At 39.3% G+C, this 18382-nt stretch overlaps 1 protein-coding gene across 1 annotated transcript in view; it reads left to right on the forward strand.

Moving 5' to 3' along the window:
* Positions 1 to 18382, forward strand: part of LOC144636245 (uncharacterized) — a 21095-nt gene continuing 2713 nt past the window's right edge. The window contains exons 1-17 of the mRNA XM_078495405.1: positions 1 to 75; positions 143 to 182; positions 4001 to 4390; positions 5585 to 5980; positions 6141 to 6221; positions 6530 to 6652; positions 6755 to 6877; positions 7016 to 7138; positions 11744 to 11866; positions 12266 to 12388; positions 13429 to 13551; positions 13915 to 14046; positions 14498 to 15203; positions 15618 to 16188; positions 16312 to 16521; positions 17311 to 17448; positions 17805 to 17993. Coding sequence (XP_078351531.1) covers positions 49 to 75; positions 143 to 182; positions 4001 to 4390; positions 5585 to 5980; positions 6141 to 6221; positions 6530 to 6652; positions 6755 to 6877; positions 7016 to 7138; positions 11744 to 11866; positions 12266 to 12388; positions 13429 to 13551; positions 13915 to 14046; positions 14498 to 15203; positions 15618 to 16188; positions 16312 to 16521; positions 17311 to 17448; positions 17805 to 17993 — 3618 coding nt within the window. The 5' untranslated portion in view covers positions 1 to 48. The remainder of the gene's footprint in view (positions 76 to 142; positions 183 to 4000; positions 4391 to 5584; positions 5981 to 6140; positions 6222 to 6529; positions 6653 to 6754; positions 6878 to 7015; positions 7139 to 11743; positions 11867 to 12265; positions 12389 to 13428; positions 13552 to 13914; positions 14047 to 14497; positions 15204 to 15617; positions 16189 to 16311; positions 16522 to 17310; positions 17449 to 17804; positions 17994 to 18382) is intronic.

Here is an 18382-nt window from a genome sequence, read left to right on the forward strand (position 1 = left end):
GTTCATTCTTTGTGAGTTGCGTGCAAGTTTCATATCCTTCCAGATACCATGCGGAAACGTCTTTCTCGTAATAAGGTGTGCCAAACAATTTAAATTATAATATTCGGCTTTCTTGGCCCAATAACTCTTCTTTTGTTTTCAGGTGTCCGTTTTGTGGTCCATAGTCTTCGCAATTTTTTGGGGTGAGTAATTTTCATTTTTTGACAATGACCTTAGGAATAGCTGAGGCCGGAAGATGTACATGGAATTGCTTTTTAAAGGTTCCAAAAATTTGCTCTAAATGCATCTCGTGAAGATCTTTTCTCAACGGCCGTAAGGGGGTTTTACTGCAAATTTTATAAGAGATGCAGCATGAATATTCGAAAATATTCCATATTATTTTATACCATTTTTTAATTTTATTTTTGTTTTAGCTAGTTTTGTTGTATGAAAAACCTGAAAAAAAAAAAAACACAAAACAAAACGACTTAAGTCAGTTAGCACAAAATGACACTTATTGAGTATTCTTAAAATTCAATTTGATGTTTAACTTAGGTGATGTTACAGTGACCAAGTAGATACCTCTAGCATTAACGCTTCCCTTGATTAATTTGCTGTTTTCTCGCACATCGATATATTTGCACAAGTTCGGACCTTTAAAGTTCACAGTTACATTGTTCGTACATTCGCAAACTGATGAAGATCGAGGTTCTCTGATTGTCGAAATGTCATTGTTGGGTTTTATGCAGACGTCTGAAACCTCTTTTTTACCGAATCATATGCCTAAGTTTTTTAATATATATTTATTGGTCATTTTCCTGCTTCTATTTTACTAACATATTCCAATTGCAATCTCCCTCACTTTTATCATGGTTAGTTTTGCAATGTCAATTTTCGGCAGAAGAGCTTTTGTTAAACAATTGTCTCATTGTATCAGCATGGCAGGGCATGCAATATTGAAATTATCTGTACCGGGTCTAGGTAAACTTATCAAGATTTTTTTCTGTGCGACTTGAGATATTTTGCCAAAACAGTTTTTCGATAATCAGCTTACCTTTCTGTTACTTCAAATGTTTTTATTTGTCGAATTTTAAGCTGCTTATCGCTCAGCAATGAAATCATTCATCCTTGTAGAAGTTCCCTTAGACACACTCTTCTTTTGTATTCATTTTATTTTGATAACATTACATAACTGCAAATTTTCTCATTCATGCTCGTTTGGCATTATTTATCGCCAATAACATGACACAGAGAGTTAACTCAAGCTAACTGTCGGTTGCTATAAGCAACACTGCTTTCTCGGCTGTTGCTAATTTTCGTTTTATTTAAAAATATTATATGGTTTGTTATGGTTTGTTTGTTGGTTATTATAAAGCGTAGTAATAAAAGTGTTTATTTTTTTCCAAGAGGGCACGGTAACGAATCCTGCAATCTGATTGGTTCTTAGCGCGGGCAAGATTCTCCTATCTCTGCCCGCTTCCACGGGCCACGGTAACGCTTTCGTGAGTTTAATTTCGCGGCGAGACGAACTAGTCCATGACAGTTTTGCTCTCCAAAATCGATGTTGTTGCTCACCAACCGTTGTTAAATTTGTATGGGAAAATTAGCAGTGGAATTAAAGGCCTTGAAGTTCTCCAAAAGGCGAGTATTCATGATCTTTATTGACAAAATGAAGTTATAGTTTTATGGTCGTGGTTTGTCGATCGATGTTTGTGCATTCGCACTGATTTTCACGCCATTGCGGTTAACTGCAAGTCGGCGGGTATACAGACTCGATTTATCCGTTCAAACACCTTGCTTTTCTGCTACTTTTCTCCAAAAACGGATACTGCTTTATCGCCATTCAAGAAAATGAGATGCTTTATTAAAAAACGGTCAAATTAATTCTCGCAATATTGTGCCGTGTGTAGGCGACCAAACTACACATTTCAGCTTCATTCAGTTTCACTTTCGCAAACTTTTTATCAAAACAGAATACTGTGGGAATGAACACAGAGGTTTTTGACTCGTTAAATACAAATGTAAATAGCTGGAAAATATGTGTTGTAAGTACTTTCCAGTCCGAAAAGTAAGTTTAATTAGCTGAAAGAACTCACAAGCCGAAATGGAGTTCAAAGTGTTTCGCGACACGCTGATTTTTTATGCTCTGTTTTGGTTCTACATTGTGCTTTTTATTATTTCAGATGCTTTTTTCTTGCTTTCTGATGAACTTTTCCTTGAGTACTGTTCATTTTAGCGAATTTAATTTGTTTGGCAGTAAGCTCTTTAATATAGCAGTGAATATAGCAAACGAATCATTCTTCACTCTTGCCGTAGACTGACTAGGATGCGCGCGGATAATACAAACACATTTTGCAAGAAAATCTTCGGTAGTCTTCGGACATCCTTGGTAGTCTTCGGAAATCTTCGGCAGTCTTCAGGAATATTGGGTAGTCTTCGGAAATCTTCCGAAATAATCGGAAATCGTCGGAAAATGGCCGAAAACTTCTTCACTTACTAAACAAAATAATATTGGCCTTTTTGGAGCCGTTTTTGTTTCTTTCTGAATAAAATTTGCTGTTACAATGATTTTTTAACTGTTAGTGTTAAAATGCCTAAATTTTATATAATTGTTTCATGTTACAGAGCAAAAAAATTAAGTGTTTAGTGTTATCGAGGTACCCCCATTCAGACCCTCTTGGAACGGTAACATTTTAATTCGAAGTGTTGTAAGTTTATGCTTTTGTCATAAGGAGAGGGACAGGATCTTTATTTTCTGTTGTCTGTTGTCTGTTGCGCTCGACCGCAAGGAAAGAGAACTGAGATCAAGTTTAACTTAACAGAAAATCGCTACGTGGAAAAGCAAAATACTTCCGTGTAGATAGAAAGGATGACAATGTATGAACGAAAGAGACTTACTATATTCGATGAGACCCATAAGATAAAGTAGACTAAATTATTTTAAGGTACAGGGCCGCTGTGGGCAAGACACAGTTTGTCCTTAAGATGTTTACGCTACAATATAACTCAACCTTTGTTGAGACAACAACGGGAAATCTATAAAACAAAAAAAAAAAACAAAAAATTACTGTTGCTCAATTAAGAAAATTTATAAAGAGACTATACTATTTGTATATATTTGACTCCATAACTACCGTATCGCATTTATTTGAATTCCAACAGTTCCACGAAATGCTATGCTATTATTTTATGCAATTACAAACATTGCCTCATATGTTTTAAAAACGTCTGCTGCATTTGGATAACAGTCTTTTCACGCAAACGTTAATCTTTTGACAAATTTTCTGAAATTATTCCCTTGTGAAACGTCATCGCCCTTTTGCATGCATTGCAGGCCATTTATTTTATCAAGGCGTACAAAAATTAAAATTACTATCGGGTTTGACATAACTGCCGTTGACTCTCTGGATATATGCCAACTTTCCATTAGCAAACGTCCGTTATTCGCTTTACTGCGAACGTTTTCGGAAATCCTGCTTCAAAGCGCTGTTCCGATACTAGGCATCTGCAAGAAATTTCACGATCTAAAGTTTGAAGTTTCGAGTTTGTTACAATTACCTTGTCTTACAGTAAGAACCGGGTAATTCTAACGTCAACCGACACCAAATGGACAGAATAGAGCGTCCGTATTACGGAGGTGTCCGTATTAGGAAGGTAGAGTTTATATGAAATTTGGTCTCTTTCGCTGTAATTGGTGCATTTCGATCCTCGCTGTTTCTGTGTCCTGTTGTTCCCTCAGCGGCCCGCTGTTTCAAACCAAGTACACTGTCCTTGATAGGGAGGTGGTCGTATTATAGAGGTGTCTATAACGAGATGTCTGACTGTACTTTAGACACTTTAGAAAAACAATCAATTGAAAGCCGTAAGGTTACAATACTGTCTCAATGAAACACGTACGACCCAATATGGGTCCTGGATCCAAGCGAAGCTATATTTGACTGATAGGCTATAATCACGTATATTTTCCCCTTTTCTGTTTCTTTCTTGAATGACAATGCTGTTTGTCCTTTGTAAACTGAAGGGTATTCTCAAGGAATTCCTCAGGAGTGCTTGTCGTACACCGTGTTAGGCGATGCCGACAGACATGTAGATCATGGCAACACGAATTCTTTGTGTGACTCGTCCATTGTGACTCAATGGTACCGCTTCACTGGTGCTGCTGGGACTGCTATACCGGATACTTGCCCTGAAATAAACCGTTGTAACACGGATGCTCCTGGATGGTTAAGCGAGCCCCATCCCACTGTCGCTGAAGGCATCGTGACAAAGACAGTGTGCTATCATTGGAGTGGGTCATGTTGCCTTTGGAGCAATACAATTGACGTCCTAAACTGTGGAGACTTCTACATTTATAAGTTGATCCCTCCACCTGTTGGTTGTAATTTGAGATACTGTGGCACCAACGCGATCGGTAGGGTATCATATTTATTATACCTGTTTTTTTTTTTTTATTGAGATTTACTTCGCAACTGCCTAGGAAATATGGACTTGCACCACTTTCTAACGTCAAACCTTAAATAAACAATACCCTCTCGGCTCTTACAAGACGTGCAGCTGAGGCCAATGAAAAAGGTGGATTGTCATGATTGTCATATGATTGACAGATGGACATAGATAGGTGGAATAATGGAGAGTTTTGTTTGATTGGTTAAAAAAAAAAACAATATAACTTTCATCGTTGGATAAAAGAAAAAATATAAAATTCGAGAAGAGAAAAAGAAGGAAGGCCAAGGCACAAAAAGCTGTTTTCATGGAAAACAGAATGAAGAGAGGTTGTTTGATTTTTTCTCTCATTGGGAGGACACCAGTTGACGTGAAATAGACAGGGCCTAAACAAATTTTAAAAAAATGTTAGTGATACAGGCCTACTGTGGTTGAATCACCATTGACTTTAGCAAATTATATTAAATAGATTTAGCCAAGCCTAAAAGCGAAGGTCCCCGATTATTTACTTCGCCCTTTTCGTAAATCCGAATTTACTGACCGATAAGAGGAAAAAATATAGCACTTGAGCCCGCGATCCAATGGAAACCATTACTTGGTCAGCGGTAAACTTCAAAAAAAAACATTCGACCTCGATGACCTCTATATGCGATCCTGCAATATGGTCATGTGATACTGGCCAGCGGATACCTTGTTTTGACAGCTGTCAATTGACCATGACATGGATGTCCAATATCAAAGATGTAAGCTGATGTTAACTAAACCTTTTTATGGAGTATGGCCGCCATGTTGCACGACGTACGTCGTACGCGCCCGCGAACCGTACCGCTAGCCATGATGACCATGAAAACTCAAATACATGGTTCTGTTAATTTTCTATGGGTATGGGGCTCCGCTCTGCGGCCCTTCGGGCCGCTGGGAGCTCCGCTAAAAATTAGATATACCCCTCCATGTCATAGAGAAAATTACACGTTGACTATCACTTTTTGGATATGATTTTACATTGTGTCACTACCCACCCACCACCCCCCAACTCCCTCTCCTTCACTACACTGCTCTTCCATTTCTCAAATCCCCTTCCTGCTCTACAACGGCGCTGTCTCTTTAACTACAACATACATGTAGCAATGCAGCATGTAAAAATGTCTACAATTTATTACAGTTGATCCAGCTATTCCAGCTGAATGCAGCTCTTCCGTGTACAACGAACTGAACGAGGCCAACAGATATTGGAGCAATGATGACCTTGGTGGTAGTACTCTCTGTGATACTGATACAATTGTCAGTAATCAGTGGTACCGCTTCACGGGGGCTGCTGGAACCATGATGGCTACCTATTGCATTCCAAAGGAAAGTTGCAACACTCACAGGACTGCCTGGATTAATGGCGATCATCCCAACGTTGCTTACGGCTTGGTGTCGACAACTGTGTGTATGCATTGGGGCTTAAGGTGTTGTGACAAGTCGTATCCAGTTGACATACGCAACTGCAGCGGATATTACGTTTATAAATTGCAATATCCAAGTTCATGTTCTGAACGTTACTGTGGTGTTAATGGTAAGAAAAACGTTCCTTGCATTGTTATTTGTGTTTGTCTTTGATTTTGATGTTAATTTAATTACTCACACTCCCCGTTGGCAGTTATTTTGTTATATTTAAGCTAGACGGCTAGACATTTTTTATAAAGAAATACTCAACGAAAATGTTATACTTGCAGATGAGAATGATGCTTGCCCGGGAAATGATGGGTCCACTGAATGCGCATGCCCAGCAGGTTACGCCGGTAGCCAATGTACAGGTTGGTCAAATATGCATCGAGAATAGTGTATACCTTTGTGCAGGGTTTAATCTGCACAAACGTTTTTGCATACGTATCTTGTATTACAAAAAACTAAATATGAAGTTGTAACATTTTTGGAGCGGATTAGCTCAGCTTTAACAAAAATATGAAGTTTCCTATACATAGTTAGTAACCAACTAATTGCCAATGCAAAACTGAGCAACCTTGTAGGAAAACATTTTAACACTAGGCGACCAGTTCTAATATTCCTTGTCTTATTTTTGCGCCACAACATATGTAATTTGCTGTTATAACTTTTGTGACAGATATCGACGAATGCGCTGGCAATACTCACGACTGTGATTTGTCGGCGACTTGCACCAATACTGATGGTTCTTTTACTTGTGCTTGCAATGCGGGGTATACCGGTGATGGCAACTTATGCAGTGGTGAGTGGCTTGCATTAATATCACGTATGCCTTCACCTTTGTACTCAGTAAATCAAACCGTTCTCTCATATATTTGATAATTCTTCGTTTTTGTCATTTCAGATATTGATGAATGCTCGAGCAATGTCCATACTTGCGACATTTTGGCTTCTTGTAGTAATACAGAAGGTTCATTTACTTGTAGCTGTAATATCGGTTACACCGGAGATGGCCAACAATGTACAGGTACGTTCCTTTAACATCGACCGTGCAGTGCTGGATGTCCATATATAAAACTATTAAAAACATAACCTCAATCCTTTAGTGACATTTAGTTTGTAGCACATGGCATCTTATATTTTATGTTTTTTATCCTTTTGACAGATATTGACGAATGCGCTGGCAATACTCACGATTGTGATTTGTCCGCAACTTGCACCAATACTGATGGTTCTTTTACTTGTGGTTGTGATGCGGGATACACCAATGATGGCAACTTATGCAGTGGTGCGTGGTGTGCATTATCTCTCTTTATTTGTTTTTTCATTCATTTAAGAAATAAATATCACGAGTATGCTGTTCTACTCGACGCACTAGTCCGTCACTCAAACCGTACTCTAAGTTATTCGTTGATTCTTCGTTTCTGCCATTTCAGATATTGATGAATGCGCGAGCAATGTCCATACTTGCGACATTTTGGCTTCTTGTAGTAATACAGAAGGTTCATTTTCTTGTAGCTGTAACAACGGATACACTGGAGATGGCCAACAATGTACAGGTAAGTACCTCCATCTTCGACGAAAGTTCTCGAAACAGTGTATGCTGGACGTGGAAAACAACTAGGATCAAGAAATAACTAAATGATTTTGCTTTGTTTCATCTTGGGGCAGCGTTGTTACAAATTACGCCGTGAAAGAAACAGTTCTACACAGACTACAACAGGTTTTATTTAGTGAAATTGTCTATGTCACGCAATTTTAGGCAATTTCGACACTGACCAACTGTTCATAGAATTAACTGAAATATCACAATAACGGCTTAAAACTGTAAAAGAACTCAAAGGAAACACAGAAAGGCCAAAAATGGGGAATGAATGGGCAAAATTTGAGAAGATTAAAACGGATTGCGTTTGGGTAAATTTGAAAAACGTCGGCCCGACATTTCTCAAGTTTATCTCTGTATGAAAGTGTCATAAACAGTGCTCGAAAATCATCCTTGTTTGTTATGTGGCCGTGATTTTGCCAGTAAAATACTTTTGCTCTGCCAATTTAAAGTTTAGAACTCTAAATTAACGAAAATGAATGGAATTGAATGCTACTTGTATTCTGTTTGACCAGAGGTCGTCTGCACTTGCGTTGACTTGGGACGACTTGCTTTTACTTTGGATGCGGAGACTGATCAAATTTATTCGCAAGTCGGCGAGTTATCGTTTGATAAAAAGTCAAGCACGTCAACGCAAGGCCTGTTTTTTTAATAAAAATTCTGAATTGCAGTTTTTTCGACAACTTGCGTGCACTAAGATTAAACTTGCGATTCCGTCTGGTCACCTAACGCAGATCTGTACAAGTTCAAATTGCGACTACTTGCACCTTCGTTTGGTTGGATAAGTGGTTTGTTGGTTGGTTGTCCTTGTATAAAACTATTAAACCACCTGGTCTAACTATATCCACTAGTGTCATTATTATAAAACGCGTTACCTCGCGTTTATGTTTTTTATTATTTTAATAGATATTGACGAATGCACTGCCAATTCTCACGACTGTGTGGCGACTTGCACCAACACTGATGGTTCTTTTACTTGTGCATGCAATGCGGGGTATACCGGTGATGGCAACTTATGCAGTGGTGAGTGGCTTGCATTAATGTCACGTATGCCTTCACCTTTGTACTCAGTAAATCAAACCGTTCTTTCATATATTTGATAATTCTTCGTTTTTGAGCTTTTTTGCCATTTCAGATATTGATGAATGCTCGAGCAATATCCACACCTGCGACATCTTGGCTTCTTGTAGTAATACAAAAGGTTCATTTACTTGTAGCTGTAATATCGGTTACACCGGAGATGGCCAACAATGTACAGGTACGTTCCTTTAACATCGACCGTACAGTGCTGGATGTCCATATATAAAACTATTAAAAACATAACCTCTATCCTTTAGTGACATGTAGTTTGTACCACATGGCATCTTATATTTTATGTTTTTTTGTCCTTTTGACAGATATTGACGAATGCACCGCTAACACTCACGACTGTGATTTGTCGGCAACTTGCACCAATACTGATGGTTCTTTTACTTGTGGTTGTGATGCAGGGTATACCGGTGACGGCGCATTATGTAGTGGTACGAGGCTTGTTTTGTCTTGTTTTATCCTTTTTTACATTTATTTTTAAACATTTTACGAGTATGCCTCCGCTGCAATACTGAATCAGTCGAACCATTTATTCGGTTTTATCATTTCAGATATTGATGAATGCTCGAGCAATATCCACACCTGCGACATTTTGGCTTCTTGTAGTAATACAGAAGGTTCATTTACTTGTAGCTGTAATATCGGTTACACTGGAGATGGTCAGCAATGTACAGGTACGTTCCTTAAACATCGACTGGCAGTGTTGGATTGGAAAATAGCAAGGTCAAGAAACAATCAAGGGGTGTCGGCCTTGCTCTCTTTTGCAATTTTGCTTTGTTGACCGCATGTTTGTTGCAACTTATGCTATGAAAGAGATAGCTGTACGTAGACTGCCATTGTTATTTTCAGTGAAATATTTCACGACATTCTTGTATAAAGCAGGCTTTTTCCCTAAGGCTTGGCCAGAGGGGCATTGCAAGTGAAAGTAAGGCAAGGCAAGGAAAGGCATGTGTTTCGCTTGAAGTTCTGAATGGCGACGCACGCATCAACAACGTAGGTCTGTACGCAAGTTTGCGTGCAACTTGCGACTACTTTTACTTTCGTTTGGTTGATAAGGTGTTTCGTTGACATGGTTTATTGGTTGTCCATATATCAAACTATAAAAACATAACCTCTATCCTTTAGTGACATGTAGTTTGTAGCACATGGCATCTTATATGTAATTTATGTTATTTATCCTTTTGACAGATATTGACGAATGCACCGCCAACACTCACGACTGTGATTTGTCGGCAACTTGCACCAATACCGATGGTTCTTTTACTTGTGCTTGTGATGCGGGGTATACCGGTGACGGCGCATTATGTAGTGGTGCGTGGATTGTTTTATCTTGTTTTTATCATTTTTACTTTTTTTGTAAACATTTTATGACTTTGCCTTCCCTGCAATACTGTATCAGTCAAGCCATACTCTTTCGTATTTGAAACTTATTCGTTTTTGCCATTTCAGATATTGATGAATGCGCGAGCAATGTCCATACTTGCGACATCTTGGCTTCTTGTAGTAATACAGAAGGTTCATTTACTTGTAGCTGTAATATTGGTTACACCGGAGATGGCCAACAATGTACAGGTACGTTCCTTAAACATCGACCGTACAGTGCGGATGTGGAAAATATCAGAGCAAGGAACAACAAAATGGTGTCGGTTTTGCTCTTACTTGCCCCCAAGAATGTTGTCCGCATGTTTGTTGCAACTAATGCTATGAAAGAGATAGCTATACGTAGAGGGCTATTGTTATTTTCACTGAAATAGTTCACGACGTTCTTGTATAGAGCAGACATTTTCCGCAAGGCGTCGCCAAAGGGGAATTGCGAGTACAGTGTAGACGCAATTTTTAACTTGCGTCTACGTCTTCTCCATTTGGCAAGAGCTTGCGTGCATTTGCGTTGACTGTCGATGACTTTCGTTCACTTTGGTCAAGACCAAATTTAAACACAAGTCGGCGGGTTATCATTTAGTCACCCAACGCAAGTGAAAGTAAGGCAAGGCAAGGGAAGGCATGTGTTTCGCTTGAAGTTCTGACTGGCGACGCACGCATCAACAACGTAGATCTGTACTCAAGTTTGCGTACAACTTGCGACTACTTTTACTTTCGTTTGGTTGATACGGTGGTTGGTTGGCATGGTTAATTGGATGTCTATATACAAAACTATAAAAACATCACCTCTATCCTTTAGTGACATGTAGTTTGTAGCACATGGCATCTTTTATTTTATTTTTTTTTTGTCCTTTTGACAGATATTGACGAATGCACCGCCAACACTCACGACTGTGATTTGTCGGCAACTTGCACCAATACTGATGGTTCTTTTACTTGTGCCTGTGATGCGGGGTATACCGGTAACGGCGCATTATGTAGTGGTGCGTGGCTTGTTTTATCTTGTTTTTATCATTTTACATTTAGTTTTTAATCATTTTACGAGTATGCCTTCCCTGCAATACTGAATCAGTCAAGCCATGCTCTTTTGTATTTAATACTTCAGTTCGTTTTTGCCATTTCAGATATTGATGAATGCTCGAGCAATATCCACACCTGCGACATTTTGGCTTCTTGTAGTAATACAGAAGGTTCATTTACTTGTAGCTGTAATATCGGTTACACTGGAGATGGCCAACAATGTACAGGTACGTTCCTTAAACATCGATCGTACAGTGCTGGATGTAAAAAAATAATCGGCTTTGAGATAGCTGTATGAAGACTGCCATTGTTATTTTCAGTGAAATAGTTCACGACATTCTTGTATAAAGCAAGCTTTTCCCCAAAGGCGTGGCCAAAGTGAATTACAAGTATAGTGCAGACGCAAGTTTTAACTTGCGTCTACCCGTGTTCTCCATTTGGCCAGAGCTTTCGTGCACTTGCGTTGACTTGCGATGACTTCAAATCACTGTGGTCTGGATCAGATTTAAACGCAAGTCGGCGGGTTATCATTTGGTCATCCAACGCAAGTAAAAGTAAGGAAAGGCCTGTGTTTTGTTTTAAATGCAAAGCGCGTAGCAACATTAATATGACAACCGGCGTTTAATTCGATTTAACTTGCGAGTCCGTTTGGTCTGCACCCAAAGCAAGTCGGTACGCAAGTTTTACGTGTGACTACTTTCAGCTTCGTTTTATGCGTTGGTTGGTTGCCTTCTGTAGAAAACTTTTAAACTTTAAAACACGTGGCACCTTATGTTTTATCTTCTTATCTCCTTTTGACAGATATCGATGAATGTACCGCCAATTCTGACGACTGTGATTTGTCGGCGACCTGCGCCAACACTGATGGTTCTTTTACTTGTGCTTGTAATGCGGGATACACTGGCGATGGCAGTTTATGCAGTGGTGTGTGGCTCACATTATTTTATTATATTTTTGATAAATAAATGTAACATGAATGCTTTCGCCGCACCACTTGGTCTCTGAAACCGTACTCTTACTAATTCAATGCTTGTCGAAACCATTGAGACACCAGCTTTGTCCTTTAAAGCCATGTATTTTAAAACAGGTGGTAGCTTATGTTTTTTTGACAACTTGCTTGCAACTAGATTAAACTTAAGAATCCATTTCGCCACCCAACGCAGATCTTTACTCAAGTTAACTTGCAACTGCTACACCTTGAATTTCGTTTGGTGCGTTGCTTGGTTGTTTGTCCTTATATGAAACACTAACTTTGTATTCCAGTGCCATGTATTTTAAAACACATGGTACCTTGTGTTTTATGTTCTTTTCTTCTTTTGACAGATATTGACGAATGCTCTGCCAATACTCACGACTGTGATTTGTCGGCGACTTGTACCAATACTGATGGTTCTTTTACTTGTGCTTGTAATGCGGGGTATACCGGTGACGGCAACCTATGCAGTGGTGCGTGGCTTACATCATCTTATTTTGTTTATTGTTTTATTCATTTCATAAGTAAATATCACTAGTATGCCTTCGCTGCACTACTCACAGTTAGTCAGCCAAGCTGTACTCTTACTAATCCAACTTGAATTATCTTATCAGTTTTAACTATTTATTATTTAATAATTTTTCATTTTAATCTATTTAAAAAGAAACGTTAACACCAGGCGTTTGCCACTCAAACAGCACTTTGGCTTAAGAATGCTCCAGGAATATCCACTTATTGGCACCGGGGCTTAACTCTGGGTTGATAGCAGGAAGCTACTTTGAGTATTACTACACTTTTTTCACTTTTTCACCGTACGGCATGGAATATTCTCACAGCTGCCATCGTATGGCACTTGTTATGAGGGATGGAGACGTTGTGTGCCACGTACATGTTTTGCATTATCGATTAGAATTTTACCCTAGTCAGACCGGGCTTTTTTTACCTTCTCTGACGGGGGGAGGGGGGGGGGGGGTTGGAAGATCCCTATATACATGTATAAGCAATCAGAATGAAACTTATAGGATGTATTGTACGTCCGAACATCTTTCTTTTTGTATACGTCACGTGGGATGGTGACGTCACATCACATGATAATTACATCATGATGTCAAAACAGCCGCCATCTTGGATCCGCCATCTTGGATTTCAAAAATTTTCCAAAATGCCAGAAAATAACTGCAAAGTACTCAAAATCAATACAAATGTGCTTTTAAACCGTAAAAATGTAAAAATAATTCCATTAGAGTTAATTTTTATTAACAGAAACACGCAAAATTATAAATTTGGGAAAACATGCCTGTCAAAATGCCGTTGCCATGGCGATGTCAAGTTCCTGACACATCATCCAACCTACCAAATAATTGGAAAACTCAAAAAGTTTGGCAGCGTTTGCTTGAATGTTAAAAAAGTTATAAGAGTTCAAAGTCACCGCGGGCCTCAAAAGTGCCCCCACCGGTCTGAATAGGGTTAAGTCTCATTTATCCGGCTCTCGCTTTTATTTTTAATTTTACAGATATTGACGAGTGTGCAGCAAACACTCACAACTGCCACATGAATGCCACCTGTTCCAATACCGATGGTTCTTTTAACTGTACCTGCAATCAAGGCTTCTCTGGAAACGGGCAATCATGTCCTGGTAAGTGATTTTTTTTCCATTTTGTTCCGTCCAAACTCATTTTTTCCAAGTTTTTGGAGAACCCTAGGCTGTATTTGTGTTGGTTTGAGTCATTTTCAATGTATTTTCAACATTTTAAACAGGAAGAATGGCCGGGTAAGTTTAGTTGAACAATTTCATTAACGACCTTAACGTAATTACGGTGTGATTGCTGCATTAGTATAGATGAAATAACTTGTCTAGATGAGAACTGAATTCTCAAATATAGCCTGTTTTCCTGGAAAAAATGTTCCTTTCTCCTTGATATACTTTCTTTAAATCAAATTAAAAGTAAAATCAGTTGTTCTACAAGAACATGACAAAACTATCAATGTACCTCTACAGATATCGACGAATGTGCAACAGCAACTCACAACTGTCATGGAGTGGCTAACTGTTACAACAATGAAGGTTCTTTCACCTGCGAGTGCCGAGATGGTTACAGTGGTGATGGAATAGTAAATTGCGAGCCTGTGGGTATGTATACTAATAACGTTGTAAGAACAACCGTTCATTAGATTAATTACGCCCGCTTTTAGTGTTACGTGCATAGCGGCTTTCTATCGACATCCATCTTTCGACGTGCTAAACAAACAACACGGATCGAAATCCGCCAATCACAGCCCACTGGCATGACCTTCTGACCTTGTGCGCTCATTTGCATGAGACCAACAACGGTATGTATCGTTTTTTATTGGCTCATTTCAAACAGCCATCGCAAGACGATGTCGAAAGATGATGTCGAAAGATGAATGTAAAAAGAAAGCTATGCACGTAACACTGAAAGCGGGTGTAATTAAAATTTACTACAATAGGCTTTGATGATGTAAAATTGAGCAAAGGTCAGATTTATTTATTGAGAATTCATGTCTTAACAACTTGATTAACGGTTATCCATATTAAGCCCTTTTTACTGAATTCTCAACAGGAGACTTCTCGGTGTCTATTAGAAACATTTCCAAGGACAAGTACCTGGCTACCCCCGTTCAAAGATCACTTAAAACTGTTCTAGTCGCGAAAATTGAAGGTATAGAAGGTATCAATGCTTTTGAAAGTGTTTTGGAATGGCGTCGGGTCAGCGAAATGGAACTAGCTGCTTCGGAGTCATCAGAGGGCACCTTAGTAAGTCAAGGAACAAATGAGTGGACCATTAACAGGAGATCCATTCCTGCTGGCATCTATCAAGTTAAATTCACTGCTTTATACAAAGTGGGTGATTTAGCGTCCCCACAGATTCTAAATGCCTTTGACTATGGTTTTATTGAAGTCGTTGCAGCCCCCTTACGAGCAATAATTGACGAAGGAAGCAGTGCTCGTTGGGGATCTGTCGAAATTGTGACAGTAGATGGTTCCCTAAGCTATGATGGTGATATTGGTCCTGGAAACTATACTGGGCTCAATTTCACGTGGTCGTGTCTTGACGCAGGGGATAACTCTTCCACGAGCTATGATTGCTTTGGTTCTTTTGTTGACCAGGGAAACGTCAATTTCACAGCTGTTAAAATCGATCCCAGTCAACTGGAGTTTGGAAAGATGTACATCCTGAGGCTGACAGTGTCCAAGGATGTGAGAAGCTCAGTTGCTGAGATGACCTTTGAAATAGCTTCTGGGGAGATACCTCGGGTTTCTTGCAGGTAAGTATAGCCATTGCTAATTACCGCCAACTTCTTCTGCGCAATTGTTTTAGCCGAGACACTTATCTAACAGACTACAATCACCACAGTGAAAGGGAAGAGTCCATTACAACTTTTGTCACAACATGTGTCCCCCCTCCCTACCCCAAGCCTTCCCTAGAGTCTACAGTACTCAAGTCCATCAACTAAGCATACTGTCATATTGTACAACAGTCGAGTCTACTGTTTCTAAAGAAATATCTTGGTTCTTTTATACATCTTTTGTTTCCTTTGAGGGAAGAATCCCTTAAATTTATCAAAAGCTAGAAATTGAAATTGTAATGATTTGGATATTGGGATGTACAGGTGTCCCACAGAAAATCCCTTTACAATTTTATCTAATTCAAAATCAATTTTAATAATTATTCATTTCAGGTGCTTTGTTGATTGCGGTGCAATTGTGTCGTCCTCAAACAAATTTCGTGTAACATCCGAATGTCTCAACTCCGTGTGCGATGGCGCAACATACCAATGGCAACTTGAAAAGCTTCAGCCTGACAGCGGAGTGTGGGAAATTGTTTCAAACCTAGATAACATCACCGCTACACCAATTAATGCATCAAACATAATTATTCGACCGAACACGCTCCTGTCTAATTCCCAATACCGTTTACAATTAACCGCCAAAGTTCCCATGCAGGAAGCAGAGGGCTTCGCAGTGCTGGAGTTCGAAACTGCTGGAAAACCTTTTGGGGGATATTGTCAATCGTCAGCCACAGAGCGTGACATGCAGTTTACCTTTGAGTGTTTGGAATGGCAAGATAAAAGTACACCAATTACTTATGAATTTCGCCGTGGAACAAAGCTCATCTCTTATGGTGTTTCCACCAAGACTGACCCAATATTGTTATCAGCAGGACTGCCAGAGGAGAATTATCGTGTGCAAATTGACATCACTATTAAAAATGCTGTTGGAGAGGCTGTGGAGGAAACTTTAATTTTGAAGGTAAATGGGAGTGCCAGTTGTACCCTTTAGTCGCAATGTTTTTTACGTGATTCATTCGCAAAACCACTTCCTTCTGTTGTTTTGCCTTATTAAATGAAGACATTTCGGTGTAATTTTTAACAGGTAGAACCATCCTCTAAACTTGATCCTTGCCATTCAGCAGTGGAAGAAGTAGCAGATAATTTAAATAACCTCCTTCTTGAGATGGACGAATTTTTAAGAAACGGTGAAGTAATTCAAGGTGCGCAACTCGCCTTACTAGTCTTGGCATCATCTAGGGCATCCCACAATACGGAGTGTGGACAGAGCTTACCAAGTCACATACAAAACAATGTGAGTAGCAAAGCTGTTGTAGGTTTTTATTTTTATCGCTAGTCATAAATGGATTTATTTGCCGCCAAATAAGTGTTTATGATTCCTACCCACTTCTCTATGGCACGTGCCTGCAGGGAATCGCCGTAGTTGTATTCATCTTTGCTTAGTCTTGCACATGGCTTGATGAATACAACTACCATAATTCCCTGCAGGCGCGCGCCATAGGGGGAATCGACCATTGTTTAAATGTAACTACCAATTTCAACAAAGATGGTGAGATAGGGATGGATGGCAGTGAGCAGGGTTCAACCAGCGCCCTTTGCAAACAAAGCTCGGCTGTTTACCAAATAATTGACTATAGCTTATTCAGAAATTTGTATTAAATTGAACATGGGAAGAAGACATAAACCATACATAACTGGTAGAATTACCAAATTCTGATTGATTTAGCTACAGGGAAGTCAGTTTTCATACGTTATAGTCGCGGGTAAAATGGCTGCCTAATATCACCGGAGGACTTCCGCAGATTCCACTATTGACTGCAAGGACTTCCGACGATATTCAAAAATATTTTGAAGTCTTCTAAAGATTGCCAAAGGAAGCACTTTTGAAGTTTTACGCCACTATAAAAGAAATGCCATTATGTATTTAACACGTAATCGTGTGTTTCCGAATAAAATTGAGAGCAAATTTCATTTTTTTGAGTATTTGAAAAACAAAATCGCTGGAAATACGAAAAAAATATTTAATCTTTAATTTTGCTCGGCTCCATTTGGTTATCAACACAAACTCCATTTTTTCTCCTAGATCACATGCACAGTTCTCATCAGATTTGCATCCATCACCATCACTGCTGGGAGTTTTCAGCTTACTCTGCTTATTGGTTCTGTTATAACTGCAGCGACTGAAGGCAATGAACAAACCTGTGAGGGCTTTAATGCCTTGGTAAGTTCCTTTAAGCTAACGCAATGTTCAAAGACAGAAGAAAAAAAAAAAGCCTGAACACAATTGGACAATGTCAGGGAATACAGCTGCAGATTAATTGCTTCTGCAGACTTCGTCTTTTCACTAAAAGGAAGTGTTTATTTCACTATCTGGTATGAGACATAAGCTGAACAATTTCGTAGCATCAGACATCAACTTAGTTTCTTTGTTTTACTGTACTATGGACTAGTACGTTTTTCTAGTAGTAGGGCGTAAACTATCAGAGAATTCATTTTTATCCAGAGAGTTACTTCCGTAGTGGATTCCAATGTCATTTGAGGGTCTTTGTTTAGTTACCAAGTGGTTTATTTTTCTAGGAGTACACGCTGAACCTTACAAACAACATGGTAGATCTTCTAGGGTCAGCTCTGGCAGACCTGGAGGAGCCGTTTTCAGCTGAGATCGAAGAGGTAGCTAGGACATCTACAGAATGTATAAAAAATGTCCTAAAATCAACATCTGGCAGTGGAAAAGAACCAAAGATTGGGAATTCTTCGGAATCCAAGGTTAGTTCTCTGTTAGATAAGGGAATTATCCTGGCATCTTTCGATGTGCTTCGTTTATTGTCACAACTAAAAATCTCTGATTCGCCAAGACAATTCCACATATGTCGTGGTCTTACAGTCCGACCTCTATTAAGCGGCCACCTATTAAGCGGCCACCCGCCATTAAGCGGCCACTTTCCAAAGTCCCGATTTATTTGTCACTAAACTGCTGTATTTGATACCTCTATTCAACGGCCACCTCTATTAAGCGGCCGCGGCCACCTTTTTGTTGTTGCAAGTGTATTATTTATATGGGTTTTTACCTCCATTCAGCGGCCAGCAAATTATCTTTCCAAGTGAAATGGTGACAGATGATATATATCGTCGGTGAAATATCTTGAGCTTATTTT

The sequence above is a fragment of the Oculina patagonica genome, chromosome 13 (assembly GCF_052425735.1).
Source record: "Oculina patagonica isolate OP01 chromosome 13, crgOcupat, whole genome shotgun sequence".
Lineage (NCBI taxonomy): Eukaryota > Metazoa > Cnidaria > Anthozoa > Scleractinia > Oculinidae > Oculina > Oculina patagonica.